The 25,938-nt window shown below is 50.2% G+C and overlaps 1 protein-coding gene across 1 annotated transcript; it reads right to left on the bottom strand.

The window, feature by feature from the left end:
• LOC133762226 (small ribosomal subunit protein uS3-like) lies at nt 1-25,291 on the bottom strand. Its single transcript, XM_062195238.1, has 3 exons — nt 25,237-25,291; nt 18,213-18,639; nt 1-662 (listed from the first exon to the last, which is right to left on the bottom strand). Exons 1-3 carry the CDS (start codon nt 25,289-25,291, stop codon nt 17-19), a joined length of 1,128 nt encoding a protein of 375 aa, XP_062051222.1. The 3' UTR covers nt 1-16.
• Nucleotides 25,292-25,938: the final 647 nt, after the last annotated feature.

Below are 25,938 nucleotides of genomic sequence, written 5' to 3' on the forward strand. Positions count from 1 at the left end.
TGCCAGGGAGACCCTGTTATGCTGTGGGGACTGGCTGGGGCACGGCAGGCGGCTCTGGCTTCCCACCCTTCTGTTCCGAGATGGGGGTGGTGGGCAGGATCTCATCTTTGGGTTCCACAATGCTCACGTGGTCGGGCAGGGGCTTCTTGGGGCCAGTCTTACCACTTGGGTCCCAGGGCAGCATGATCTTCACCTTGGTGCCCAGCACACCCTGTCTGAGCAGCACATGGCGCACAGCGGTGTCAACACAGTAGTTAACAGGGTCCCCACTGTGGATCATCAGGCCGTCCACAAACTTCATGGACTTAGCCCTCTGTCCTCGCAGCTTCCCAGACACCACGACCTTGCAGCCCTTAGCTCCACTCTCCATGATGAACCGCAGCACACCATAGCAGGCCCTCCGTACAGCGAGCCCTCCTAGGAGTTTGTAACGCAGAGACTCTGCCTGGGCAATGGCACATAGACCCCTCGCGGCCACCTGTTCAGCATAAAGTTCTACGCTGCCCTCTGGGAAGCCAAACCTCTTCTGAACGACGGCAGTCAGTTCCCGGATTCGCCGGCCTTTCTCACCGAGCACATTCTGTGTCCTGGTGGCTAAAATAATGATTTCTGTCCTGGTTGGTGTAACTCGGACGTCAACTCCAGAGTAGTCCCATGGCTGTCTTGAATTGGGACTTACGAGAGTGCAGGAGCCAGCACCCGCCCCGGGAGCACAGCCCCTTCTCTCCTCTCACATTTCCTTGGATTCCCTCTTAATCTCGTACCCGCAGATATGAACTGCACACAGCAGATGTAGGTTTTCAGTCTGTAGAGTCCCACTTGTTGTTTTGCATGTAATAGCTTTTTGGTGTTTATTAAGTAGGAATAAAACTTATGAAAAATTTGTGATCATTTAGCTAAGTTTATTTAAACATCTAAGTAATGGTTAGAGATTGAACAACTACAGCCTTAACCCCAGCTTCATGATCTGGGGCATCTTTAAAATGATAGACTCAAAGGATTTTTTTTTTCTTTCTTTTCTTTTCTTTTTTTTGATTGCTGAAGAACTTGTAACCGCTCTCTCCAAGAGGACTTCAAAAGTTTTATGGAAAAATGGAATTAAAAGATAAAAATTGTATTTTAAAAATATTAATTTATTTGCAGGGGGAGGTCTTCCATCTGCTAGTTCACTCTCCAAATGGCTGCAACAGCAAGGGCTGGCCAGGCTGAGCCAGGAGTGTGGAACTCCATCTTCATCTCCCCCGTGGGTAATGGGGTTTGAGTAGTTGGGCCATCTGCTGCTGCTTCTCCTAGGTGTGTTAGCAGGGAGCTAGATCAGAAGGGAAGCCTTTGAGACTTGAACTGGCACTCACATAGGATGCTGAGGTTGCAGGTGGTGGCTTAACCCACTGTACCACGGTGCTGGGCATAAGCTCTGTGAAGTTTCAAACACTTGTAAGCAGTGATACCAGCATTAAGTCCATCTCCAAAGAATTGGGGTTCTCAATTCAGCCAGGTCAAAGCAGTCCGTTTTCTATTAACTGGAGAAAAATGGGTGTCCTTTAAATTTTTTTTTTAAAGATTAAGAAGTATGGGGCCGGTGCTGTGACGTAACAGGTAAAGCCGCTGTCTGCAGTGCCGGCATCCCATATGGGTGCCAGTTCAAGACCCGGCTGCTCCACTTCCGATTCAGCTCTCTGCTATGGCCTGTGAAAACAGTAGAAGATGGCCCAACTCCTTGGGTCCCTGCACCTGCGTGGGAGACCCAAATGAAGCTCCTGCCTCCTGGCTTCGGATTGGCCCTGTTCGACCCATTGCAGCCATTTGGGGAGTGAACCAGCGGATGGAAGACTATCTGTCTCTCTCTCTCTCTGTCTCTGCCTCTGTAACTCCACGTTTCAAATAAATAAGTAAAAGTTTACAAAAAAAAAAAAATTAAGAAGCAAACATCAAAAGGAGCCGAACCACGATTGTAAGGTGGATGCCTCATGATTTTCCATCAGAGCTCTTGCAAAACTGACCTTGCTGGATGAGAGGAGTGAGCAAGGGCATTTCCATGGTGGAGAAGCTTTTCCACGTGTTCTACTGCGAAGACTTTGGCTAATTTTCTCGAGACACAAACAGCACTGGTGTTATCATTCTTTGGCCCTCCAGAAAGTCAACGTGGAAAACCAAGAAACTCTTGCCATAAGCTTTGCTCTTTAACGTCTTCTTCCGAAAGGCGCTGTGTCAGAGAGAGACAAATAGACTGATCTTCCATCTGCTGGTTCACTCCCCAGATGACTTCAAGGGTTAGGGGCCAGGTCACACCAAAGCCAGGAGCCTAGACCTCCATCTGGGTGTCCAGTGCAGGTGGCAGGGGCTCAAGCACGTGCCATCTGCTGCTTTCCCTGGAACATAGCACATTAGAGCTGGATTGGAAGCAGAGCAGCTGGGACACAAACCAGCACTTCCACATGGGAAGCTTGCATCGCAAGCGTCACTTAACCTCACGCACCACAGTGGTGGCCCCTTGACTGGTCCCCTTTTACACTGACTGGGCCACTTTATTTCCATGGTAGTCTTTGCTTTGATTGTGCTTTGTCTCAGGATTGTGCTGGTAAAGTCATGTGTCCTTCCTGCTCTGATTCTTCCAAGAAATGCTTCAGGATCTTGACCCTACAGTGGAAGCTCTGCAGCTTGTCTGGAGCTGATCTGGGCACAACGGTTTCAGCACCCATTAAGCAGAAAGTTTGCTCTGCTTTCCTTGTCAGGATTGTGTAAGCTGAGCCCATTGAGGTTTCTGGGTGCTTGCTGCTGTTGCTGCTGTTCATCATTGGTCCTCTTCCATTAGGGCAGGAGCAAGATGAACTTTTTCCTCCAAGGACTGATGTGGATAATCTGCTGCCCCAGGCTTCAGGTCAGTGTTGTCTTGTCCACTCTTATAACGAGTTACACATTGGTGAACTATCGATTTCTTTGGGCATTGTCCCCGTAACCTTTTGGTGACACATCAGTGCTTTCAGTATCCTTCCATCCAACCTTCCCCACAATTTGGATCTTTTTCATGCTGCAAGTTTAGCTCTGAGGTCTTAAACTTCTTAGTGCCTCAGACTAGGTTCAGACATGTTGTGACAAGTTACTGTGAATTTATTTTGGTGCGAAAATTTTTGCAACCCATGCATAGATTTTTTTTTTCCCCAGTAAGCATTTTGCACAACCTGTTCAAAGATGTCTCCCATGTGGTGACACCAGCTATTTAGATCGAGTAAAGGAAATACAATGAACAATTAAGTTCTTCAGTAGCATTAGCAACATTTAAGAGCCTGATGGTCACGTGTGATTAGTGGCTGCTGTGTTGGACTGTACGGATAGAGATGTTTCCATTCTCGCAGAGAGTTCTAGTAGGAAGAGCTGTTAAGTTACCAATAAGTAAATAAACAAAAAGGCGAAAGAGCATAGTTTATTAGCTTAACTCTGTCACTGTCACTAAAAATCATTTCAGCTTGCGTCCCCGGGGCACCCTGCAAACAAAGAACAGCTTGTCCTAGCTTAGGTGGCTGCTATGTCATGCAGGCTAGCATTTTTTTCTTAATAGTTGAGTCCAGTGTGTATTTAAATATACAGACTCAGAAAAGCTGGTGGCTCAAAGGGTCTCTCTTTGCATTCCTTTACAGTGAATCTTCTGTGAGCTTAGGTTTTTTCTGTTGAGAAGGAGAGGGAGGGATCCACTGGAGCCACTGCACAAGCTTGACCGTCATTCGATTTGGCTGTGCTTTCTAAGCCTGCGTGATTGGGAAACTCAAGTACTCAGTAATGTTGGTAGAGGACAGATGCCAGATAGTTTTGGACTGACCAAATATATATTTAATGACATCACTCAGGCAATACAGACAGTTCTCAACTTACAAACCCTCTATTCAGGAGGAGCCCAAATAGAAAACAGCCTGGGCAGACCTTCGGTAAAATCCCACTTGGAACAGGACTGCCCAGGTGGCCAGTGTGTAAACAAACAAATCAGTAAGTAAAAGTCGGTGGAGAAGTTAGTCTTGGCGTTCCTGGAGGACGTACAGCATGAGTCTCTGGGCAGTGAAGCGGCTGTGTTTCCACAGAAGAGCAGATTTGCCTAAGTGGCAACCCCGCAGACAAAAATAACCCAGTCCCTCCCTTTGCTTGTCCCCTTGCTGTACATCCCCCACCCTCCAGCCTTTAAATCCTCCCGTTTTGTTGGTGTTCCAGTTTTAGTTCAGTCAAATCAGTGTTCTGGGGCTTTGGGCAAGTTTGCTGCTTTCTCTGGCCTCCAGTTTCCTAAATTATAAAGTAGGTACAGCAACATGTCGAGTGTTGAGATGAAGGAAAAATTTACATGCAAACACAGATTAGAGACCTAATAGAGCTGAGGTTTGGTGCAGGAGTTACGGTGCCACTTGGACACATACGTCCCTGTTGGAGTGCCTGGTTCAAGGCCTGAACACTCTGCTTCCCATCCAGCTACCTGCTAATGTGCATCCTGGGAGGCTCAAGTAGTTGGTTTCCCACCACTCACGTGGGAGATCTGCCTGGGGTCCTGGCTTTGGCTGACCCAGCTCTGGCATTTGGGAGGTGAACTAGCAGATGGAGAATCAATCTTTCTCTCTCAAATAAAATGAAAATGAAAGTAGAAAACTAATATGAATGCAAAACATATGTTTACAAATATTCACAAAGCACCTCCCCCAGGTTAAGTGGCCCTGTCGCGGGCACGGGGTGGGACTCTGGCCCATCACATTCTGTATTTAAAGCAGGTAGTGGCACAAGGGTGCTCACAGGGGAGCTGGATGCTGTGGCAGAACACAGTGCACACTGACAAGAGCTGGACAAACGCCACCTTTTCCTTTGAGGAGTGAGGGTCATTGCTTGCATTTTCTCTCAACTTCCTTCTTCTGTTGCATTGACTATTCCCGGGGGCTACTGTTTGCTCTGCATTCCATCTGACAAAGCATGTTTTTAGAAATACAGCCTCACTTACTTTGATTTTCCTGTTGTCGTTTGCTGATGGGGCTTCTGTGAGGGGCACATTCAAAGTGCAGCTGGCACACAGCGCGGTGGCCGATGAGTGGGGGTAGGGTCTGGGGGTCACACCGCACAGGGCAGCTTCGTGTTCAGCCCCTAGAGCAGCACCGGCCACGGCTATCTGCTAGTCAAAGGCAACACTTGCTAGACCAGGCCAAGCAATGGCAGACCCACCAAGAGGGAGAGGAGATGAGAGGGTACATGTGGGAAGGGGGGAAGGAAAGGACATAGGATTACAGTGGATGGATGGTGTCACTGGGGGGAGGCACCTGTGTCAACTCTGAGTCTGGTGATAGCCCTGTGAGGTGGGAACCACTGTCCCCAAGGAGGCAAGAGCATCCTTTCCCAGTGTCAAGCAGCTCCTAGGACATCTCCTGGACCCCTGCAGGAGCTATGGATGAACGTTCCAGTCTCAGGACCCCATGCACTGTTAGAAATGACTGGGGGTGGGTGGGTGCGGTGCTGTAGTGTAGCGGGTAAAGCTGCTGTCTACAGTGCTGGCATCCCATAAGGGCACCAGTTTGAGACCCGGCTGCTCCACTTCCAATCCAGCTCTCTGCTGTGGCCTGGGAAAGCAGTAGAAGATGGCCCAAGTTCTTAGGCCTCTGCACCCACGTGGGAGACCCAGAGGAAGCTCCTGTCTCCTGGCTTCGGAATGGCGCAGCTCTGGCCATTGCGGCCAATTGGGGAGTGAACCATCGCATGGAAGACCGACCGACCTCTCTTTCTGCCTCTCCTCTCTCTGTAACTTTTTCAAAGTAAATAAATAAATCTTAAAAAAAAAAAAAATGACTGAGGAACCCAGAGTTTTGTTTAGATAGGTTTTACTGATCAATATTTACCATATTAGAAATTAAGACTGAGAAATTTAAATTTTTTATCTTAGATTTATTTATTTGAAAATTAGAATTACGGAGAGAAAGAGGGAGAGACAGAGGTCTTCTATCTGCTGCTTCATTCCCCAAGTGGCCACAATGCCCAGGGCGGGGCCAGACTGAAGCCAGGAGATACGAACTTCATCCGGTCTCCCACGTGGGTGCAGGAGCCCAAGGACTTGGGCCATCCTCTGCTGCTTTTCCAGGCACATTAGCAGGAAGCTGGATCAGAAATGGAGCAGCTGGGACTCAAATCAGCATCCATATGGGAAGCTGGTGCTGCAGAGGGTGGCTTAACCCACTGTGCCACAGCACTAACCCCCCAGAACTGAGGAATTTAAGAATAGTAAATTTGTTAAAGAATAACTCAGGCATGGCACATTACAATGGAAAGAGCTGTGTCTCTCAGAAACGATGGAGAACGGCATTGTTTTAGCTCTGCCTTGTCTGCACTACGCTGTTCCTCTTGTGTATGGCAGATGTTAGGAAGGGGAGAGGGAATGGGGAGAACACAGGTCTCCCTGTGAGCACCCACATGGCCTGCATGAAGAAGGAGCCAGAAGTGTCTGGATTTTCATGCCTGGTCCAACCCTCTGCAGTCTGTCTGGATTCATCCCAGGCCCCAGCAGCTGTCTGTCTCTTTCTACACACACACACAACACACACACACTCTGAGGTTCAGTCTGAGTCACAGGACAGATTTTAAACTGGAAAGGGACTCAGAGGTTACCTGACTGACCTCCCTAGGTTATGCGTGGACAGATCTGAGCCAGGCAGGAAGACGGCTGCGCTGGCTGCAGTGGTGGGTGGTAGTGGCAGGGCTGCAGGTAGAACCTGGTCTCCTGCCTCACTCTGCTCAGGTGATGTCCCGGCAACTAGTCCATGCGGCAATCACTCAGCAATTCAGTCCACCTGTGGCGAGTTCACAGGCTGGGGCCCTTTGCTTCTTTTCTGGGATTAGTTACTACATCCTGCCTATAGCTTTGTGTTTCACAGGCAGTGCTTAGGGAAATGGGCATGAGAAGAGGGAGCCAGGGTCCTGGGCCTATGAGAATGCCCCCCCGCCAGACCCTTCTCTGCTCTGCCTTTCCCAGGGATGACTACATTTTGGTCCACAGGTTCTCAAGATAAGCACATTCCTGCTAGCACGACCCCTGCATGGGCTGTTCTGGAATTTGCACTTGCTGTAGCGAGGGGGCTAAGTGCAGGACACACACAGTTTCTGCGGGGGGCAGCTGTAGCTGGCTCTGTTAGCACCTCATTATCCAACAGTCCCAGGACCAGGCCATGCCAGATGTGCTGTCAGCCGGGACATCCTGCCTACGTCATTAACCCCTCAGGCGCGATTCCAGTGCCAGAAGTTAGCTGACTGATGACTGAGTCCTGGCTACTTCCTGAAGTTGACTCTGAGTTGACTCTCATTTGCAGGGGGCTTCAAGGTGGAGGATGGTGAGGATCGCCAGGAAGTCCTATGCGTCACATGCATGCACCTTTGGCAGGGATGGGAAGCTCAGCTTGGGTGCTGGATGTCACTAGGAGGGTTAGGAGGACATGTGAGGCACCATGGGTTTTGAGTGAAGATTGTGTGCCCCTGCCTCCGAGGGTTCCGTGGGTGAGCAGGGGCTTCCTGTGCTTGTAAGCCAGATCTGAAACCATGCACTTGTAAGCTCGGAAGTGTGGATTTACAGAGGCAGCTGAAGGGAAAGGCGAAGACGCCGTCTCTGGTAGCACGGACGGTTATCCAGAGTTCGTGGTTTTAGTGTTACTTGGTGCTGTAGGTGGGGCCTGCAAGTGAGCATTTGCTTTTGCTTTCATGTATTTCATGTTGTCTGCAGAAATCTGTGGAACCTCAGCTGGTCCTTTACCTACCCTAGATCCTCTTTGGGTAAGGTATAAAACAGACGATTGAAAGCTCAGATGTTATCTCTGGCATTTGTTTGCCGAAGCCTGTGACCTGGGCACTGTGCACTTGACGGGGCCTTTGGGAAATGTGTTCCTCAGATCCAGGCTGCACCCTGAACAAATAGTCTCTGTGCACTGGGCTCTGGGCCTGCACTGCCTGGCCCGGCCCTGCCTCTTCCCTTTGCTTCTGCACTGTGAACAGGGACTTATGGGGACTTAATGAGCCCATACTTGTCCAGAGAGCAGTCAAGGCCATGCCTGGCATGCACTGAGCACTACGCATGTTAGCTTAGATACAGAATCTCACATCTCATCTCTGCCATGCCATCAAGTGACAGCTTGAGTAATGCTTAAGTAGTTAGAGTTAAAAAGTCCTCTCTTGTGGGAAAGTCCTGGTACTCCCATCAGGCTGGGTCCCCTGCTGGAAGACAAGCAGGTAAGGACGGATGGCATGGCGGAGAGCCAGTGCCACTGACAAGGGCTGGGCCTGGGCCTTGCGTTGGCGAGAGGACCCTGGTGTCACTGCCTACAGGAGCTGGGTCCACAGACCCATGGGGTCTGTGTATAGACTGTCGAGCACCTGCAGCTTCACAGTGGAAAGAGCTTTGTTTGTAGAGAAAAAAGCCATTTTTCCCTAAGTCCCTTGGAGCATCTCTGGGCCATGGCTCATCAGTCTGCAGCCATTTTGTGACAGCTGGTTGCCTTGTGCTGTTGGAGCTTCAGACTTGCTTAGCAGAGGCTGCTCCACGTGGCTGAGGCAGCCTTCACACCCTCTGCCCGTGCAGTGCAGCAGCCCCCATGAAGGCTGAATTTAATCCCTGCGCTTCCGCCCAGGAGGGTTGTCGTGGTTCCTTCCACTGAGACATAGCGGATCTGGGGGCAGAGACGGCTCAGACTTGTCATTGAACCTGACGGTTGACTCTGATTATTGAGATGATCCACAGACATCTTGCTATCAGAGGTTACAGTACGTCACTTGAGGCTGAAAGCAGGGAGAAAGGCAGCAGAATAGACCCTTTGAGCTATGCAGCGTATGTCTGCAATGCCATTTCCTACCGTTTTTCCACGTGCTCTCATGATTTACGGCAGTGCCTTTTATTCCCTGCGGTTTGCGAGCTGCGCCTGAAAGACGGAGCGCTCGCACGGCCCCTGCTGACCCCTGTCAGTCTATTGACACAGAATCATGTCACAGTGCCTTCCTCACATCTGTTGGTTTTGGCCTCTCGTTTCTCATCCAGTGCTCCTTTTCAATATTAGCACAAATTCCTCCCTGGGTGTGCAGTAAGTTAAAACCACATTCAAGTTTGCACTTCATCCAAACACAGCAGTCTGGGTTCTTTGTCATTTCCTCCCGAGATCCTCCTGCTGCATTTCAGGCCCCAGCCTTGGGACGATGGCAGTCGGGCAGTTTCCCACCTGCACAGTGAATGCCACCTGTAGGTCACACTCAGAACATGGTTTTGGGGGCTGGCGCTGTGGCACAGCAGCTTAACAGAATTAATATCAGATAAGCATTAAATAGAACCATGAGAATCATAACAAAAATATGTATAAAATAAATATCCAACTGCTTGTTATTCATTAGATTGTTCCTTATTTACGTATAGAAAGCATAAGCTCTTAGAAACACATGAAAAACCAACAGAATCAGCTGTTAGATTTGCTATCAAATTTTATCTTTGATAGATGCAGTCGGCAATATGTAAGACCATTTATTCCTTGAATAATGCTTAAATAATAATGTTGAATACCTATATAATAATGTTAAATACCTTTGTTTTAAGATAATAGTCTTAAAAGTTCATAATAAACAAAATCCTATGAAAAACTCATTTGTATGTCCCAAAGAAAAAATTATAGTAATTTCATCAAATTACAAATCTGTGGGAACATAACTGTGTCAGGGCCAATGTGTGGCACAGCAGGCAAAGCCACTGCCTTTTATGCTGGCATTCCATATGGGTGCTGGTTCGAGTCCCAGCTCTCCACATCCAATCCAGCTCCTTGCTAGGGGCCTGGGAAAGCAGCAGAAGCCGGCCCAAGTGCTTGGGTGCCTGCCACCCATGTGGGAGACCAGGAAGAAGCTTCAGATCCGCCCAGCCCTGGGTATTGTGGCCATCTGGGGAGTAAACCAGTGGGAAGAATATCTCTCTGTCTCTTCTACTCTAACTCTGCGTTTAAAATAAATAAATAAAAAAATTTTTTTAAGAAGGTTTCACGGGGCTGGTGCCATGGCTCACTTGGTTAATCCTCCGCTTGCAGTGCTGGCATCCCACATGGGTGCCGAGTTCTAGTCCCGATTGCTCCTCTTCCAGTCTAGCTCTCTGCTGTGGCCTGGGAGGCAGTGGAGGATGACCCAAGTGCTTGGGCTCCTAGATGGAGTTCTTGGCTCCTGGCTTCCTCTGGCCAGCCCTGGCTGCTAAGGGCATTTGGGAGTGAACCAGAGGACGGAAGATTCTCTCTCTCTCTCTTTTTCTCTCTATCTCTTTCTCTGTCTCCCTCTCCCTCTCCCTATCTCTCTCTCCTGTTTAAAGTAAATGAGAAAATAAATAATGAATCAACATTAGAAAGATTTGTTCCCACATTTTTCATGGAGTTAACCAGTACCAAAATATTACAACATCCTTCTCTCATTTAATTATGTTTAGTGCATAGTACTTGTGGTATGGCCTAAACTGAGGAAGGAGCATTTGACCCTACTTAGGTAAGATAATCTTTTGGAATGATATAAAATTCTTAGAGTTTTCAGTTCAGGCTAGGACACCCATCCCTGCCACACACACACACATACACAGAAAATAATTAACAACCTTTAGGCAAAAATCAGAGTAGTGAGCAAATCTGCAGCCTTTCAGAGAAATCAGAGACTTGGACTTCAGCTTTGCTTCATCTATAATGTGCCCCAACTAATCTGACATTTTCACTTTTTCTAACTTCTTTTCAGAGTGTCTGACAGGCTAATTTTGAGCTGCTTTAAGAATATCAATGTCGGAGCCGGCGCCATGGCTCACTTGGTTAATCCTCCGCCTGCGGTGTTGGCATCCCATATGGGCGCCGGGTTCTAGTCCCAGCTGCTCCTCTTCCAGTCAAGCTCTCTGCTGTGGCCCGGGAAGGCAGTGGAGGATGGCCCAAGTGCTTGGGCCCCTGCACCCCTATGGGAGACTGGGAAGAAGCACCCGGCTCCTGGCTTCAGATCAGCGCAGCGCTGGCCGTAGCAGCCATTTGGGGAGTGAACCAATGGAAGGAAGACCTTTCTCTCTCTCTCTCTCACTGTCTATAACTCTACCTGTTCAAAAAAAAAAAAAAAAAAAAAAAAGAATATCAATGTCTGGGCCATGGATGTGCAGCAGGGTAAGCCTGTGATGCCGGCATACCATATGAGTGCTGGTTTGAGACCCGGCTGTTCTACTTCCCATCCAGCTCCCTGCTAATGCTCCTGGGAAAGCAGCGGAGGGTGGCCCAAGTGCCTGGGCCCCTGCTGTGTTCTATATTGGAAGGAGCTCTGAGAGATGGGGTGCACGGGGTTAGCCTGAGGACAGCTTCGCAGGCCCTTCCGGGGGTGTTGCTGCCTCACTGTGGCCGCCGAGTGGGGCTTCCGGCGTCCAGCTGTGGCACTGCAGGATGGCTTTCCCCGTGTTTGTGACTCTCTGAGGTCAGCTGGACCTGAAGCGTGGCAGGTGCTTTCTGTGGCATGTGTGGTGCGTACAGTCTCTGCGCACTCTTGTCATGCTGTGTCCACCAACTCCTGATCGCAGTGAGGTGCAGCAAGTGTCATCAGACACTGGATGTCACGTGAACGTGCCTTAAATGTTAAAGTTTAGGTTAAGAAGCTTTAGAAAAAAAAAATACAACTGTAGAGTGTTTGAATAGATATCTACGAAATGTTACCAAATGTTTGACTCCGGCTTCTGTGAATGCAGCCCCCGGGGGGCCGTGGTGATGGCTCTGGTGCTTGGGTTGCTGACACTCACACTGGGAAGCCCTGGTTGAGTTCCTGGTTCCTGGATCCGGCCTTGGCCTCATCTCGGCTGTTATGAGTATTTGCGAAGAGAACCAGTAGATGGGAGCTCTCTCAAATAAATAAATAAAACTAGTAAGAAACAAAGTTTTGGAACCATCACAGCAATGCGCCCCCAGCTCATCAGCAGCGCCATCTAGAAAACACCTTGGAGGGGCAGGTGTTTAACTCTACCCCCCCCCAGAGGGTTCCGAGGGTTCCCAGTCAGATAGCGTCCTTTGCAGCCACCTGTCCTGCAGGCTGTTTCCCTGTGGAGGGCTCTGGCCTGGGTGTGGGGAGAATCAGTCATTCCGAGGCCTCATTAGCATTCCCTGTGTGTGCTGATGGGGGTGGTGGACTGGGCACACGCTGGGGTTAGTCATATGAACTACTGGCTCGTGTGGAGACCTGGCCGCCCCCGCCCGGTGGGAGCCAATAAATCCTGCAGACAGCTCCAACACCATAGCTGTGCCTGTCCCCGCACGTAAAATTCCATGCCAAGGTACAGACCACAATCCTCCTTTTCTTGGTTCTTCTGGCAACGATTTGAGAATGGATTTAGAGTTGAACCTTCACGAGCTTTGGACACAAGGGGCTTTGGATCGTTCGGTTTACAACACAGCTAAAAGCATTTGTAGAATTCTGATGGAAGTGCTAACATTTTAGAGGCCTGTGTTTTTCATGGAATCTAAATTCCAGTGAGCACCACAGCCGCTATGATGCAGGACTAGGATACAAGAAGAAACGCTGGGAAAGCACAAATGTCAACAGTGGAACTTCACGCACGGGGAGGCCCAGGCCTCCACACGTGGATGGGAACGATGGCTGCTTTATGTGGTAGGCAGACAAATGCATCAAAAACATCTCAACACAGAGCTCAACAGGCATAGCCACAAACGTCAGAGCAGACGGACGCGCGAGGGTTACGCACGGGCCCAGTGCACGGAGAGCTGGATGCCTTTCCCCGAGGATTTTATGACGTACACATTTCAGATTAAGTACACATTCAGTGCTAGGAGTCTTAACAGTAGAAAACACATTTTAAATCAGCCCTAGACAGTAGAACAACTTCCTGCAGGAGCTGAAAGAGGTTTACTCTTCATTTAACAGACATTTAGTGATAACAGAAGGCAGGAAGTTCCAGGATATGTCTGCAGTTTCAAAGAACATAAAGTGGTAGAGATCCTTAGGGTTTTGGTTGTCAGGGAATTAAAAAGAACTTTTGCATAGTTGTGTGAGCAAAGTGTGAAACCTAGGGGAAAAGGGAGGGGCAGGTATTTGGCACAGAGGTTCAGATGCCACTTGGCAAACTGGCATCCAATGAGAGAGCGCCTGGTTCAAGTTCTGGCTCCCTTGCTTCTGATCCAGCTAATACACCTCGGAGGCATCAAGTGATGGCTCAAGTGCTTGGTGCCCTGCTACCCATGTGCAGTACCAGATGGCATTCTGAACCTCTGGCTTAAGCCTGATCCAGCCCTGGCTGTTGCAGGCATTTGGAGAGTGTACTAGAAGGTGTAAGAGTGGCCGGCGCCGTGGCTCACTAGGCTAATCCTCCGCCTTGCGGCGCCGGCACACCGGGTTCTAGTCCCGGTCGGGGCACCGATCCTGTCCCGGTTGCCCCTCTTCCAGGCCAGCTCTCTGCTGTGGCCAGGGAGTGCAGTGGAGGATGGCCCAAGTGCTTGGGCCCTGCACCCCATGGGAAACCAGGAGAAGCACCTGGCTCCTGCCATCGGATCGGCGCGCTGCGCCGGCCGCAGCGCGCCTACTGCGGCGGCCATTGGAGGGTGAACCAACGGCAAAAGGAAGACCTTTCTCTCTGTCTTTCTCTCACTGTCCACTCTGCCTGTCAAAAAAAAAAAAAAAAAAAAAAAAAAAAGGTGTAAGAGCTTGCTCTGTCTCTTTCTTTCAAATAAAATGAAAAGAAGTAAATTAAAAAAAAAAAAAGAGGAAAGAGGTGACTAAAGTTGTGATTCCCAAATTATAAGCCAAAAAAGGAACATCTGGGCAACCTGGAAAAGTCTTATGATAAAGGTCAATATTAAGAACTGAAGCAAGAACAGTATTTACATATTAATTCAGAGGCTCCTGAATGGATTCCTTAGAGAATCTAGGGACAGTTCTGGGCTCAGAAATATCCAAGTATCCATAGAGGTTCACACATGATGTCAAGGATTTGGGCTTATACTTTAAAGCTTGTACAGTGCACCTGCCAGTTCCTCTCTGAGGGTGGAGGCTCCCCCTACATGCCCACAATAGCTAGGGGTGGGCCAAGAACACCATTCAAGTCTCCCAACTACATGGGCCATTATCCACTGCCTCTCAGGATACACCTTAAAAGGAACTGGAATAGGAAGAAGAGCTGGGACTCAAATCCAGGCACTCTGATATGGGATATGGGCATCCCAAGCTGAGTCTTAACCACTGCACCAAAGGGCCACCCCTACACAAAGAGGGATTTAGAAAACAAATGCACAATACAAACTGTCCTAGACTTCTAGCATCCCAGCCAGAGATAAGAGTTCATAGACACAGAGTCAGCATAGTAACCATGTGTGTGTCACTGGAAGAGATTAAAATGCTAAGGTCTGATGTTGTACAGAAAAGTCTGAGTGCATATTCTGGCCCAGGATTTTTAGCAGATCTTACAAAGATGTGAAGCCTTCGAAGTTCCTAAGAAGCCCTGAAGAGACACAAAGCCTGAGGCACAGAGGTCAAAGCCACCAACTGGTATAGGGAGAGGCATCACCAGGCAACTCCTCCCCAGGCCGGAGGGGGATGGTTGAGGGTGGCTGAGGATGTGGAAGGTAAGAGGGGCTTATGGGAGGGGAGGCTGGGATCTTCCCTGCCCAGTGGCAGGGCCAGGTGGGGCTATCAGTGGGGATAAATGAAAACCCTTTCTGGTGGCCACGACAACAGAGATGGGGATTCCCAGGACAGAGGCCTCATGACACAGGGGAGGAGATGGAAGGGCAGTTGGGGAGCTGGGATGGAAAGAGATCTTCCATCTGCTGGTTCACTCCCCAGATGGCCACAAAAGCCAGCACTGGGCCAGGCTGAAGCCAGGATCCAGGAGCTTCATCCAGGTCTCCTACATGGGTGGCCCTGACCCAAGGACTTGGGCCATCTTCCACTGCTTTCCCAGGCACATTAGCAGGGAGCTGGATCAGAAGTGGAGCAGCTGGGACAAGAACCAGGGCCCATATGGGATGCTGGCATCACAGGCAGTGGCCTAACCTGCTACACCAAAACACCACCCCTCATCACATATTGAATGTTGACAGGATGTATTACATCACAGATGAGACACATGACATCACTGGACTTGAGTGAAGGACGAGTTGTACAGTCTCCTGGGCTTGGGGTGTGCCCACATAGACAATGGCAGGACATGTCCTCCATTACCATGTGTCTGTGCCCCTTCAAAGGGGATGGGAACATGGCTGCTTCTGGACCAGTCTACCCAGGGGACAAACGTAGCAGTGGGCAAAAAAGAATTCAGTGATGGACTCTACTACCTTAAACCCAATTTCAAACCACAGTTCTGAACATCACTAGGTACCAAGGGCAAAGCCACAAGGCGGCCCCGCCACTGACCCCAGCTCTTGACCTCTTTCTGAGAGAAGAGCTTTGGTTTTGGGGATCGTTTCACAGCATTCACTGTCTTCCCACCACCATTGATTGTTGCCCCGATTCAGTCAGCGCACTACAGTGTTACTCAAAATACAGATGTTATTAGAGGATGAACTCACCCAACAGAGGTCCACATCTAAGAAAAGCCGGGGAAAGTTCCAGGCTGGCCATTGTCCACGGCCTTCACCGTCTTGGTTGTGGGGCTAATCCACGCAGTGACGTGGCTGGCACAGTCATGGCTCTTAGGAGGCAGGGACACTTTCCATACACAAAGGTGCCAATCAGGAGGCAGTGAGGACCTCCTGGAGAGTCTGGGCTCTGGCATTGCTGTGTGTCCCTGGCACAGACTTTGGCCATGGGGTCAGGGACAGAGGGCCTCATTGTGAGCCCCTGGCACTGGTGACACAGGTTACCAGAGTCCCTTTCTGTAATCTTCATCCCGCCAATACTGGCTAGGGTCCCAGGTGTCTCCAGGTGCAAGGGGCTGCCCCAGCCACCTTCCATGCTTTAATCTGCTGAGTGTTCACAGTGGTCGTCTATATTGTCAGTCCTCTTTTACCCACAGGAGAGTATGGCCCAGAGAGGCTGGAATAGGACTTGATGCTGACAGCAAACATGAGGAAGCCATGGCTCTCCTGCATGGTAAGAAAATCATCTAGGACAAAGTCCTCCGTTTCTGAAGGGACCGTCACTGAGGGCTGCTATCACCCTCCTGACCTGGCCTCGCAGCTGCCTGGATAGGCCACCATTGAGAGAAGGATCAGGACCAGGGCAGAGGCTGCGGGTAGGGGCTGGCCCCAAGCCTCTTCTCACCCCTCCCCCCAGCACCACAGAGTTCTGGCTGTAAGTGTGTGGCAGAGAGAGCCCGAGGCCACCACCAGCTGCTTCATATGGGGCTACCGGGATGTGTGGTGGCTTCCTTGTTTTTGGGGAAGACTTTTCAAGGGTGCCTCTGTCCTTGAATGACAGAGGGAATTAAGAGGATAAAGGGGAAAGACACAATCTTGTTCTGTGCAGAAACACGGAAGCAGGACAGGAGTCCTGGGACATCTGTTTCCAGTGTGGTGGGTTACGTGCAGGGTCGGGGGTAGCACTGTGAGTTGCGAAGCACTCTGGAGCTGTGACATTTAAACTCCAGTTGAGAGCCCCAGAGGATGCACTGTTTTAGTTTTCTAATAACACTATAGGGAAAGTCAGAATCTTCTAGAAGTCTTGTCCAGGATATGCCCTCCTGGGAAGCCCTGGTGCTCCACAGTTTAGATGCGGGGTTGTGAGTGATGCCTGGACCCCTGGGTGTGGGCTGGGGCCTGGCTCAGCCACGCTGGAGGACGGCACCTGCCTCTGCTGCCACATTCACCACAGGAAATTGTTCCCTTTGCTGCCTCTTAAATGATGCCTCCGGGTGCTTTATGCTGAGGGTGACACTTAGTTCTCTACCCAGGTAGTGCTCTAGTGTAGAAGCGCCCTTGTCATTCTTTATTGCTTTTCGTATCTATGCCATCTCTTACAGGATGGCCGGAACTTCACAAACATGTGAATGGTGCCATTGTCTTCCTCCTGAAATGGTGACGGGCACAGTGTGCCAGGGGAGTGTACAGCTCAGGTGGGGACAGTGGGGGCGTTATTTGGCAGCAAGGAAGTCTTGAAGCACAAGGGCACTTTTGCTTTAGGCAGGAGATCTCAGGTGTGTGCTGAATGCTACTCTTATGTTTTATGTGATTGGCACTAGAGTGTGTCCCATGCTTCACATCTATAAGATTTCATTATCATGAGACATGAAGCCAAAGATAAGGGAACAAAAATGAAGTTTGAATGTTCAAAATAGTCCGAAAGTCAGCATATGAAACGTTAAGTTTAATCTAGGAGATTTAAGAGTAATGTGTATGAAGGCGCTTCAGAAGGTTTGTGGAAAAATGGAATCAAAAGATCTTGCAGCAAAAAAATTGAAATCTGTGTGCAGTTTTTTCACGCTATGCATTGCCATGAACGTCTATCATCCTGAATTTCTGGAAATAAGCATGGAGGTCTAGGTCGGTTCACTGAATCCATGTCCTTCCCTCTTGGTTGCTCATTTCATCCTCAATGGGTATACTTTTAGTGCTGAAACACCTGGAAGGTGTTTTACTTTTGTTATTTATTTGGAGCTCAAAATTGCACCAGGCACTGGTCTAGGTTGGTAATCTGTGTGTATCAGAACCCAGAACGCTAACACCCAGGAAGACGGAAAAAGCAACAAAAAGCAGCATCCTTCTCAACATTGAAGGTGCAGGTGGCGTGAGCATCAGGGCCACAAGCCCAGCACTGAGGCCAGGCCCTGGGTTAATCGGCTAACTCCTCTCAGACCCTCGGGAAGTTACTAACTCCTTGCAGAGCTGCAGTTTCAGCACCGGCCTTGTGGTGAAGGGTAGAGCGTTCGCTTGTGGTGCCTGCATCCCAGGTAGTTGCTGGTTCAAGTCCCTGCTGTTCCACTTCCTAGCCAGCTCCCTGCGAATGTGCCTGGGAAAGCAGTGGAGGAATACCCAGGTGCTTGGGCCCCCGCACACAAGAAAGCAGCGGACTGGTCTAGTTCCGGCAGTTGCAGTCTGTAAACTCTGCCTTTCAGATAAATAAATCTTACAAAAACCAAAACCAACGGCAGTTTCTTCTAGATGATGCCTGGAGTGTCTGCTGACCGCGCAGGCAGAGCACCCACAGAGGGCTTGCCCGCTCTCCACGCCTCCTTTTGTCCCTGTTTTCTGGATGAAGACGCACAGGGATTCGAGCAGCTGAGAAGGGGAAGGCAGTGGGAGGAGCCTGACCCCAAATCCCTGCTGGCTGTCTGGCCCTCGCTCCCCGACTCGACGAGACGCCGTCCGAAGGTGAAGACTCCTTTACACGACATCGAGAAAGTCTCCATCTCGCAGCACGCACTTCCGGCGTCACACGCACTTCCGGCGTCGCACGCACTTCCGGCGTCAGCATGGCGGCCGCGTGGACTTCCCGCGTCGGCGCAGTCGCGAAGGCCCACCTCGGAGCTGCCGGGCCCAGCGCTGGGGCCGCGGTCAGCTGGGGAAGCGTCGTGGGCTGGGGGCTCGCTGCTTGGGCGGTTCGTCGGCCTCCGGGCCGGGCAGCCGAGCTCGAGTGTGAGGAGTGTGGAGACACGGCTTCCCCCTCTGACGGGTGGGAGGACGAGGAAGGCGGCCGGGGCCGGGGCCGCCTCCTGCCCGGCGTCCTCCGAGGGCAGTGCTGCCCGTGCAGTCGTCGTGACGGCAGTGGAGAGGCCGCCTCGGGTCCCGTCCCTCGGGAGTGCGACCCCGCCGGCCCCTCCCAGCAGAAGAGAAGGGCCCTGAGCAGGCAGGCTGGGCAGCCTGCGCTTTGTTGAGTGCACAGCGCTGGGTGCGAATGCCAGCCCCAAAGGCAGCCCCGGGGCTGTGCGCCGCGAGCTGTGCCGGTCCTCTTGCCCACTGCCAGCAGCAGGACCCCTGGTGAGTTCCGTCTGTGGCACTTGGTGTAGCTTGGTTTCCAGGCCGCCTGCCCCAATGCCACTGACTGCCCAGGCCGGCGGCGGCGGCCGTGTGTTGCGGAGAGAAAGCTGTCGCTGCAGGAGACTGGGACAGAGCCAGCAGGCTGCACAGGCGCGGTGCCCGACCACCCTCGCCGGCTCAGGTGCACTGGGCCCAAGCAAGGCTCTGAGGCCAGGAACACGGCAGCTCCAGGACTTCGCTCGGTGGTTTGGTAGCAAAGAACGGCGACTTGGCCAACACTTTGAGGTCAACCCACGTTTGTTGCTTACTGAGACTGAACACCTGTTCCTGACCTTACCAAGCTTGGAGCTGAGCCAAGCGAGACAAAGGAAACCTCACTTCGTTGGAGACCTTGTTCCTCACTTCCTCACAGTTCAGAAAGGAGATGTCCTGGGCAGTGCCAGCAATCCGTCTTGGTGAGAAAGAGGGAGTTGGGGCTCTGAGAGAAATGGAGGGAGGGGAGCTGGTGGTGGGCACTGAGTTAGAGTTGCACGAGAGGCAAGATGATGATTCTGCTTCTTGGTTGGAAACATTTCAGACTTACAGATAAGTTAGAAAATAGCACAGTGACACGCATCCCTGCTCTGCGTGGCTTCAGTGCTTGTCAGTGTTCTGCCTTTGTATATACTTTGTGAACTGTACAGAGGTGTGGCAGACATCATGGCCTTTCACACTTGAGCAGTTGCATTCACACCCATGAAATAATCAATTCTGTAGTGTCATCTGATATAGAACTTGATTCAGATTTTCTCAGTTGTCCCAAATGTGCCTTTCATAGATTTTTTTCTCTGTGTGATTCATGATTTGACCGAGGTTCGTGGATTGTATGGTTTATTGGGTCTCTCAACATCTTTGGATTTGAGTTTTTGTTTTGCTTTGTTTCGTGACATTGCAGATTTGAAGAGTTTAGGTTGTATTAAAGAACACCCCAGATGTAGTACCCGGCCAACTGCATCTTCATGAATTGGGTTAAACGTTTGTGGCAAGTATCCTACAGATAGAGGTTGTAGCCCAGTGATTCCAAACCTAGGGCTCCTGGGTCTCATGGGTCTGCATGTGTTTCTTTATATTTCTTGTTAGGGAGCAGGTTTTTGTTTTTATCGAATTTTCAAAGGCTTCTAAAATTCCAAAGTCCCGGAGGTTAAGAATTGGAGCCAAGGTAAAAGATGCTGATATTAGCAGGAGACAAATAAGTGTTCAGTCTACACTTAAAATTCAATTTTCTTAAGCCATTAGATTTCATGAGCATTTGGACTTCTTAGATGATAAAGGCTCTTGAAAATAATTTGAGAGGGAGGGAGGAAGAAGGAGAGAGGGAGGGAGGGAGGGAGGGGGAGAGAAAAAGAGAGAGAGAGGGAGGGAGGGAGGGGGAGGGAGGAAACTCCCCTCTGTTGGTTCACTTACCAAATTTCCACTACAGCTGGGAGCTTGGAATTCATTCCAGATCTCTGAGTGGTTGACAGGAACCGAATTTCTTGAGCCATCACCTGCTCTGCATTAGTGGAAAGCTGGAGTCAGGATGCTGAGCTGGGTGTGTATCCCAGGCTCTCCATTGTAGGATGCAGACAGCCATCCTAACCACTGAATGCTACCCCTGTGCATTTTTGTATTTATTTTCCAATTTACTTAAAAAGCAGACTGATGAGAAAGAGACAGAGATCTGGTTAGGCTGAAGCCAGGGGCCAGGAACTCAGTTTGGGTTTCCCATGTGGGTGGCAGGAACCCGAGTACTTGAGCTGTCACCTGCTGCCTCCCAGGGTGTGCATTAGCAAGAACCTGGATTGGAGCAGAGTTGGGACTTAATCCCAGGCACTCTGCTACAGCATGTGGGCATCCCAAGTGGTGGCTTAGCCTGCCGCATTGCAGTGCCCCCACCCCCCCAAGGTAATGCTTATACAAGGTAAGATCCTAACCACGCAAAGATGTGAAAGTCAGCAGTACCCATCCACTCCAGTTCTTCAGGTCATGTCCCTCTTGGCTGCAGTGGCTGGCACTGCTGGTTTCTTGAGGCTCTCTCCATATGTTCTAGTGCAGGTCAGTGTTTATGAGGATGTGATACTGCACCTGTTTATTTTATACAGTGGGGATGTGGCATAATTGCATTTCGTGTATATGAAGTCAACTGCCTAACAAAACAAAAATAGTGAAAAATCAAAGGAGAGCAGGAGACAGCCTACACCGGGTACCCTTGTGCCTTCTCTCCTGCAGCCAGACTCACATTCTGGACCCGAGGGGGACCTTGACTTCTGAAAATAATTTTGTTGTGATCAGAACGTCTCACATGAACTCTCTCTTGGTTTTTCAGTGCACAGTGTGGTTCCACTGAGAGCAGGGTGGTGTTGTATGATGGACCTTGCCTCCCCCAGCCCCTGACAACCCCCTCATATACTGTTTGGCCCGCTGTGTCTGCCTTCTTGCACTTACCATGATGTTCTCCTGGTTCACCTGTGTTGTAGCAAATGGGAAAGTGTTCTTCTTTTTTGAGGCTGACCAGAGGTAGCTGTTAAGACTGGATTTAGGGCCTGGTGCTGTGGTGCAGTAGGTTAATCCTCCACCTGTGACGCCAGCATCCCATATGGGTGCCAGCTCTAGTCCTGGCTGCTGCACTTCTGATCCAGCTGTCTGCTATGGCCTGGGAAAGCAGTAGAAGATAACCCAAGTCCTTGGGCCTCTATACCAGCGGGAGACCTGGAAGAAACTCCTGGCTTCTGGCTTCAGATTGGCTCAGCTCTGTCCATTGCAGCCATTTAGGGAGTGAACCAGTGGATGGAGGACCTCTCTCTCTCTGTCTCTCTCTCTGTCTCTCTGTCTCACTATATGTAACTCTACCTCTCAAATAAATAAAATCTTTTTTTATTTTTTAAAGACTGTATCACAAACACGGCCTGGGTGCTGACTTAATCTGACTTGCCACTGAAGAGCTGGAGATGCCTTTCAGCACCAGGGGAACCCTGGCTCCGAGCACCGTCTACCAACAGAGGGTGTGTGAGTCTCCACTTGGGCACGCCTCCAGGGTCCTTGGGGTCGCTGTAGGCTGCTCCAGACTCACACGTGGACCCAGAACCCTGTGTGAGGTCGGCCCACCGCTCCTGGGCCAGGTCCATGCTGTTCCTGCTTGCTCAGCATTCCAAGGTCTGCTTTCTCCTAGAGATCTTTGTTCCCGTGGACAGCTGTTCTGCACAAGTAGTGAAAATGTTTTGGTCCTTTTTTTTTTTAAAGACTTATTTATTTATTTGAAAGAGTTACACAGAGAAGGAGAGGCAGAAAAAGAGAAAAAGAGAGAGGTCTTCATCCGCCAGGTCACTCCCCAACTGGCTGCAATGGCCAGAGCTGTGCTGATGCAAAGCCAGGAGCCAGGATGTTCTTCTAGGTCTCCCACATGGGTGCAGGAGCCCAAGGACTTGGGCCATCTTGTTCTGCTTTCCCAGGCCACAGCAGAGAGCTGGATCAGAAGTGGAGTAGCTGGGACTCTAACTGGCGCCTATATGGGATGCCAGCACTGCAGGTGGTGGCTTTACCCGCTACACCACAGCGCCTGCCCCAGTCCTAACTTTTAATATTTCAACTTTTTTTTTTTTTTGGACAGAGTGGATAGTGAGAGAGAGAGAGAAAGGTCTTCCTTTTTGCCGTTGGTTCACCCTCCAATGGCCGCTGCGGCCGGCGCATCGTGCTGATCTGAAGTCAGGAGCCAGGTGTTTCTCCTGGTCTCCCATGCGGGTGCAGGGCCCAAGCACTTGGACCATCCTCCACTGCCTTCCCGGGCCATAGCAGAGAGCTGGCCTGGAAGAGGGGCAACTGGGATAGAATCCAGCGCCCCGACCGGGACTAGAACCCGGTGTGCCGGCGCCGCAAGGCGGATGATTAGCCTGTTGAGCCACGGCGCCGGCCAGTATTTCAACTTTTCAAAATTGAGTATAAGCATAATATAAATTAACCTTTAAAAACCTAGTATGAGCACTGTGTTTATCTGCTTAGTTTAAGCATTTGGCTTAGTGAGTATGTTACTGAACACGCTGGAACAGGGGTTCTCCCCTTTCTTTGAGAATGTCAGCTGTGAGACAGAGATCTGCAGTGAGGAAGTGTGGAAGCTTCAATGTTGTGAGAGCACCAGACAGGCCATGGGCACCCAGTGTGCACTCAGACTGTGGCTTTTATGGGTGTGTGTGAGGGGAGGGCACCTATTCCTACTGTTTCTCCTGCCCTCTCCTCTTCTCCTTCTGTGACATTGCTGGGAGGGCTTTCTGGCTGTGGAATTCTTCCAGGGACTTTATCTTAAGAGCTCAGTGTTACTGGACCCGGTAGTCCCATTCACACTGGCCTGGGAAGATTGCCCAGGGGTGTCTGGTGGGGAGGCTGGGGTGTGTAAATGCCAGACACGTCAGAGTCACGTTTTTTCCCTCTGGCTACTGTCACACAATAGTCTAATTTGTCTACTCTACCTTCCTACCTAGTGGTGGAGCTGTGGCTGAGATGCCCCATTCCACATCACAGTGCCGAGGTCTGATGCCCTGCTCCACTGCTGACTCCAGCTTCCTGCTAAAGCAGACCTTGGGAGGCAGCAGGCGGTGGTTCACGTAGTTGGATCCGTGCTGCCCACTTGGGAGACCTGGATTGAATTCTGGGTTCCTTTTTTTTTTTTTTTTTTTAAGATTTATTCATAATTTGAAAGGTAGAGTTAGAGAGGGAGAGACAGAGACATCTTCCATTTGCTGCTTTACTCCCCAAATGGCTGTAATAGCCAGAACTGGGCCGATCTGAAGCCAGGAGCTAGGAGCTTCTTCCCTGCACATGGGTTCAAGGGCCCAAGCACTTGGGCCATCTTCTGCTGCTTTTTGAGACACATTAGCTGTGGGCTGGATCGGAATTAGAGGAGCCAGAACTTGAACCAGTGCCCGTATGGGATGCCAGTGTCACAGGTAGTGGCTTTACCTGCAATGCCACAGTGCCAGCCCCGAGTTCTGGGCTATTGACTTAGGCCTGGCTCAACTCTGACACCATTGCCAGCGTTTGAGGTGTGAAGCAGTGGATAGGAGCTCTGTTTCTGTCTCTCAAATAAAACAAGTGACAAAATTATGTCATTTAATGAAATCAGGACCCCAAAAGCTAACTCAAGCAAGTGACTTCATTAGGTATTGTTTATTTAACACTTTTTTAAAGATTTATTTATTTATTTATTTGGAAGAGTTACACAGAGAGAGGAGAGGCAGAGAGAGAGAGAGAGAGAGGTCTTCCATCCAATGGTTCACTCCCCAGTTGGCTGCAATGGCCGGAGCTGCGCCGATCTGAAGCCGAGAACCAGGAGCTTCTTCCAAGTCTCTCACATGGGTGCAGGGGCCCAAGCACTTGGGCCATCTCCTACTGCTTTCCCAGGCCATAGCAGAGAGCTGGATCAGAAGTGGAGCAGCCAGCTTTCGAACTGGCGCCGCCCAATGGGATGCCAGCACTTGAAGCCAGGGCATTGACCCACTGTATCACAGCGCTGGCCCCAACACTTACTTTTTCTTTTTTTTTTTTTTTTTTTTTTTTTGACAGGCAGAGCTAGACAGTGAGAGAGAGAGAGAGACAGAGAGAAAGGTCTTCCTTTTTCCGTTGGTTCACCTCCCAAGTGGCTGCTACGGCTGACGCATTGCGGCCAGTGCACTGTGCTGATCCGAAGCCAGGAGCCAGGTGCTTCCTCCTGGTTTCCCATGTGGGTGCAGAGCCCAAGGACCTGGGCCATCCTCCACTGCACTCCCGGGCCACAGCAGAGAGCTGGACTGGAAGAGGAACAACTGGGACAGAATCTGGCGCCCCAACTGGGACTAGAACCTGGGGTGCCAGCCCCGCAGGCAGAGGATTAGTCTAGTGAGCTGCGGTGCCGGCCAACCAACACTTACTATTAAAACAGTTTTTATGGTTTACTAATCTCCATGTTTTGCACGATCACCATAGATAACTGCAGAATCTTTTTTTCTTTTCATTTATTTGAGAGTTAGAGTTACAGGGAGAGAGAGGGAGGGAGAGACAGAGAAAGATCTTCCATTCTTTGGTTCACTCCTCCAAATGGCAGCAATGGCTGGAACAGGGCTGATCTGAAGCCAGAAGACAGGAGCTTTTTCTGGGTCTCCCACATGTGTGCAGGGGCACAAGTACTTGGGCCATCTTACACTGCTTTCCTAGGCACATTAGCAGGGAGCTGGATCCGAAGAGGAGAAGCCAGGACATGAACTGGCACCCATATGGGATGCTGGCACCACGGATGGAGTCTTTACCTGCTGTGCCCTGGCGTCGGCCCCGCTGTAGAATCTTCACTCCTTCCGCTGTTCAATTTCCAGCTCACTTCCTGCCAGCATCCTTCGCTGCATCTTGAGGTCTTTCTCCTCTCCATAGTCCATGTCTTGCAAGTCTGTGTCTGGGTTCCCTTTTCTTTGCACAATGCACAGAATCGTAAATCACAGCAGTGGTATTTGTCCTGTCACCACTAAGCTGAGTTCTGAATTCAAATACGAAGATTGACATCCAGTATGGTCTTGCACATTTGAGCTTGTTTTTCTTGAATTTCTGTTTTAGGCATTTGCTTTCCTGGAGTGGAGGACATTGTTCTCAGTTATCAGTCTTTTAATAAATACACATTACAGATTGGAACTGACAAAATATTCTCATAGAATATTGCTCTGGTTTTTATTGTTGCAGATTAATGTGAGATTCCCTTTGGAAACTGAATTTAGTTAACAAGAAAAGCAGGAAGCCTCGGGGTCATGTTTCATGCCTCTTGTCTTACACTTGCCGTCCGTAGACCCCTGTCTGTGCTGGAGATATTTGCAGACAGAGAGGCTCAGCGTCCTGGGGAACAGCACGGACTGTTGGCTCCCTGCGATGTACAGACCGTTTCAGTCAAGTGACGGGGAGCCTGACTCCCCAGGCCTGTGTTTTGTGTGAGTAAGAAGGAAATGATTCATTGACAGTGAACTCCAAAGACCTTGCCTGAGCTGCCGGTGCACCATCAAGTGTTTGGAAACAGCGTCTGAGGAAGCAACCTGGA

The sequence above is a fragment of the Lepus europaeus genome, chromosome 6 (assembly GCF_033115175.1).
Source record: "Lepus europaeus isolate LE1 chromosome 6, mLepTim1.pri, whole genome shotgun sequence".
Taxonomy (NCBI): domain Eukaryota; kingdom Metazoa; phylum Chordata; class Mammalia; order Lagomorpha; family Leporidae; genus Lepus; species Lepus europaeus.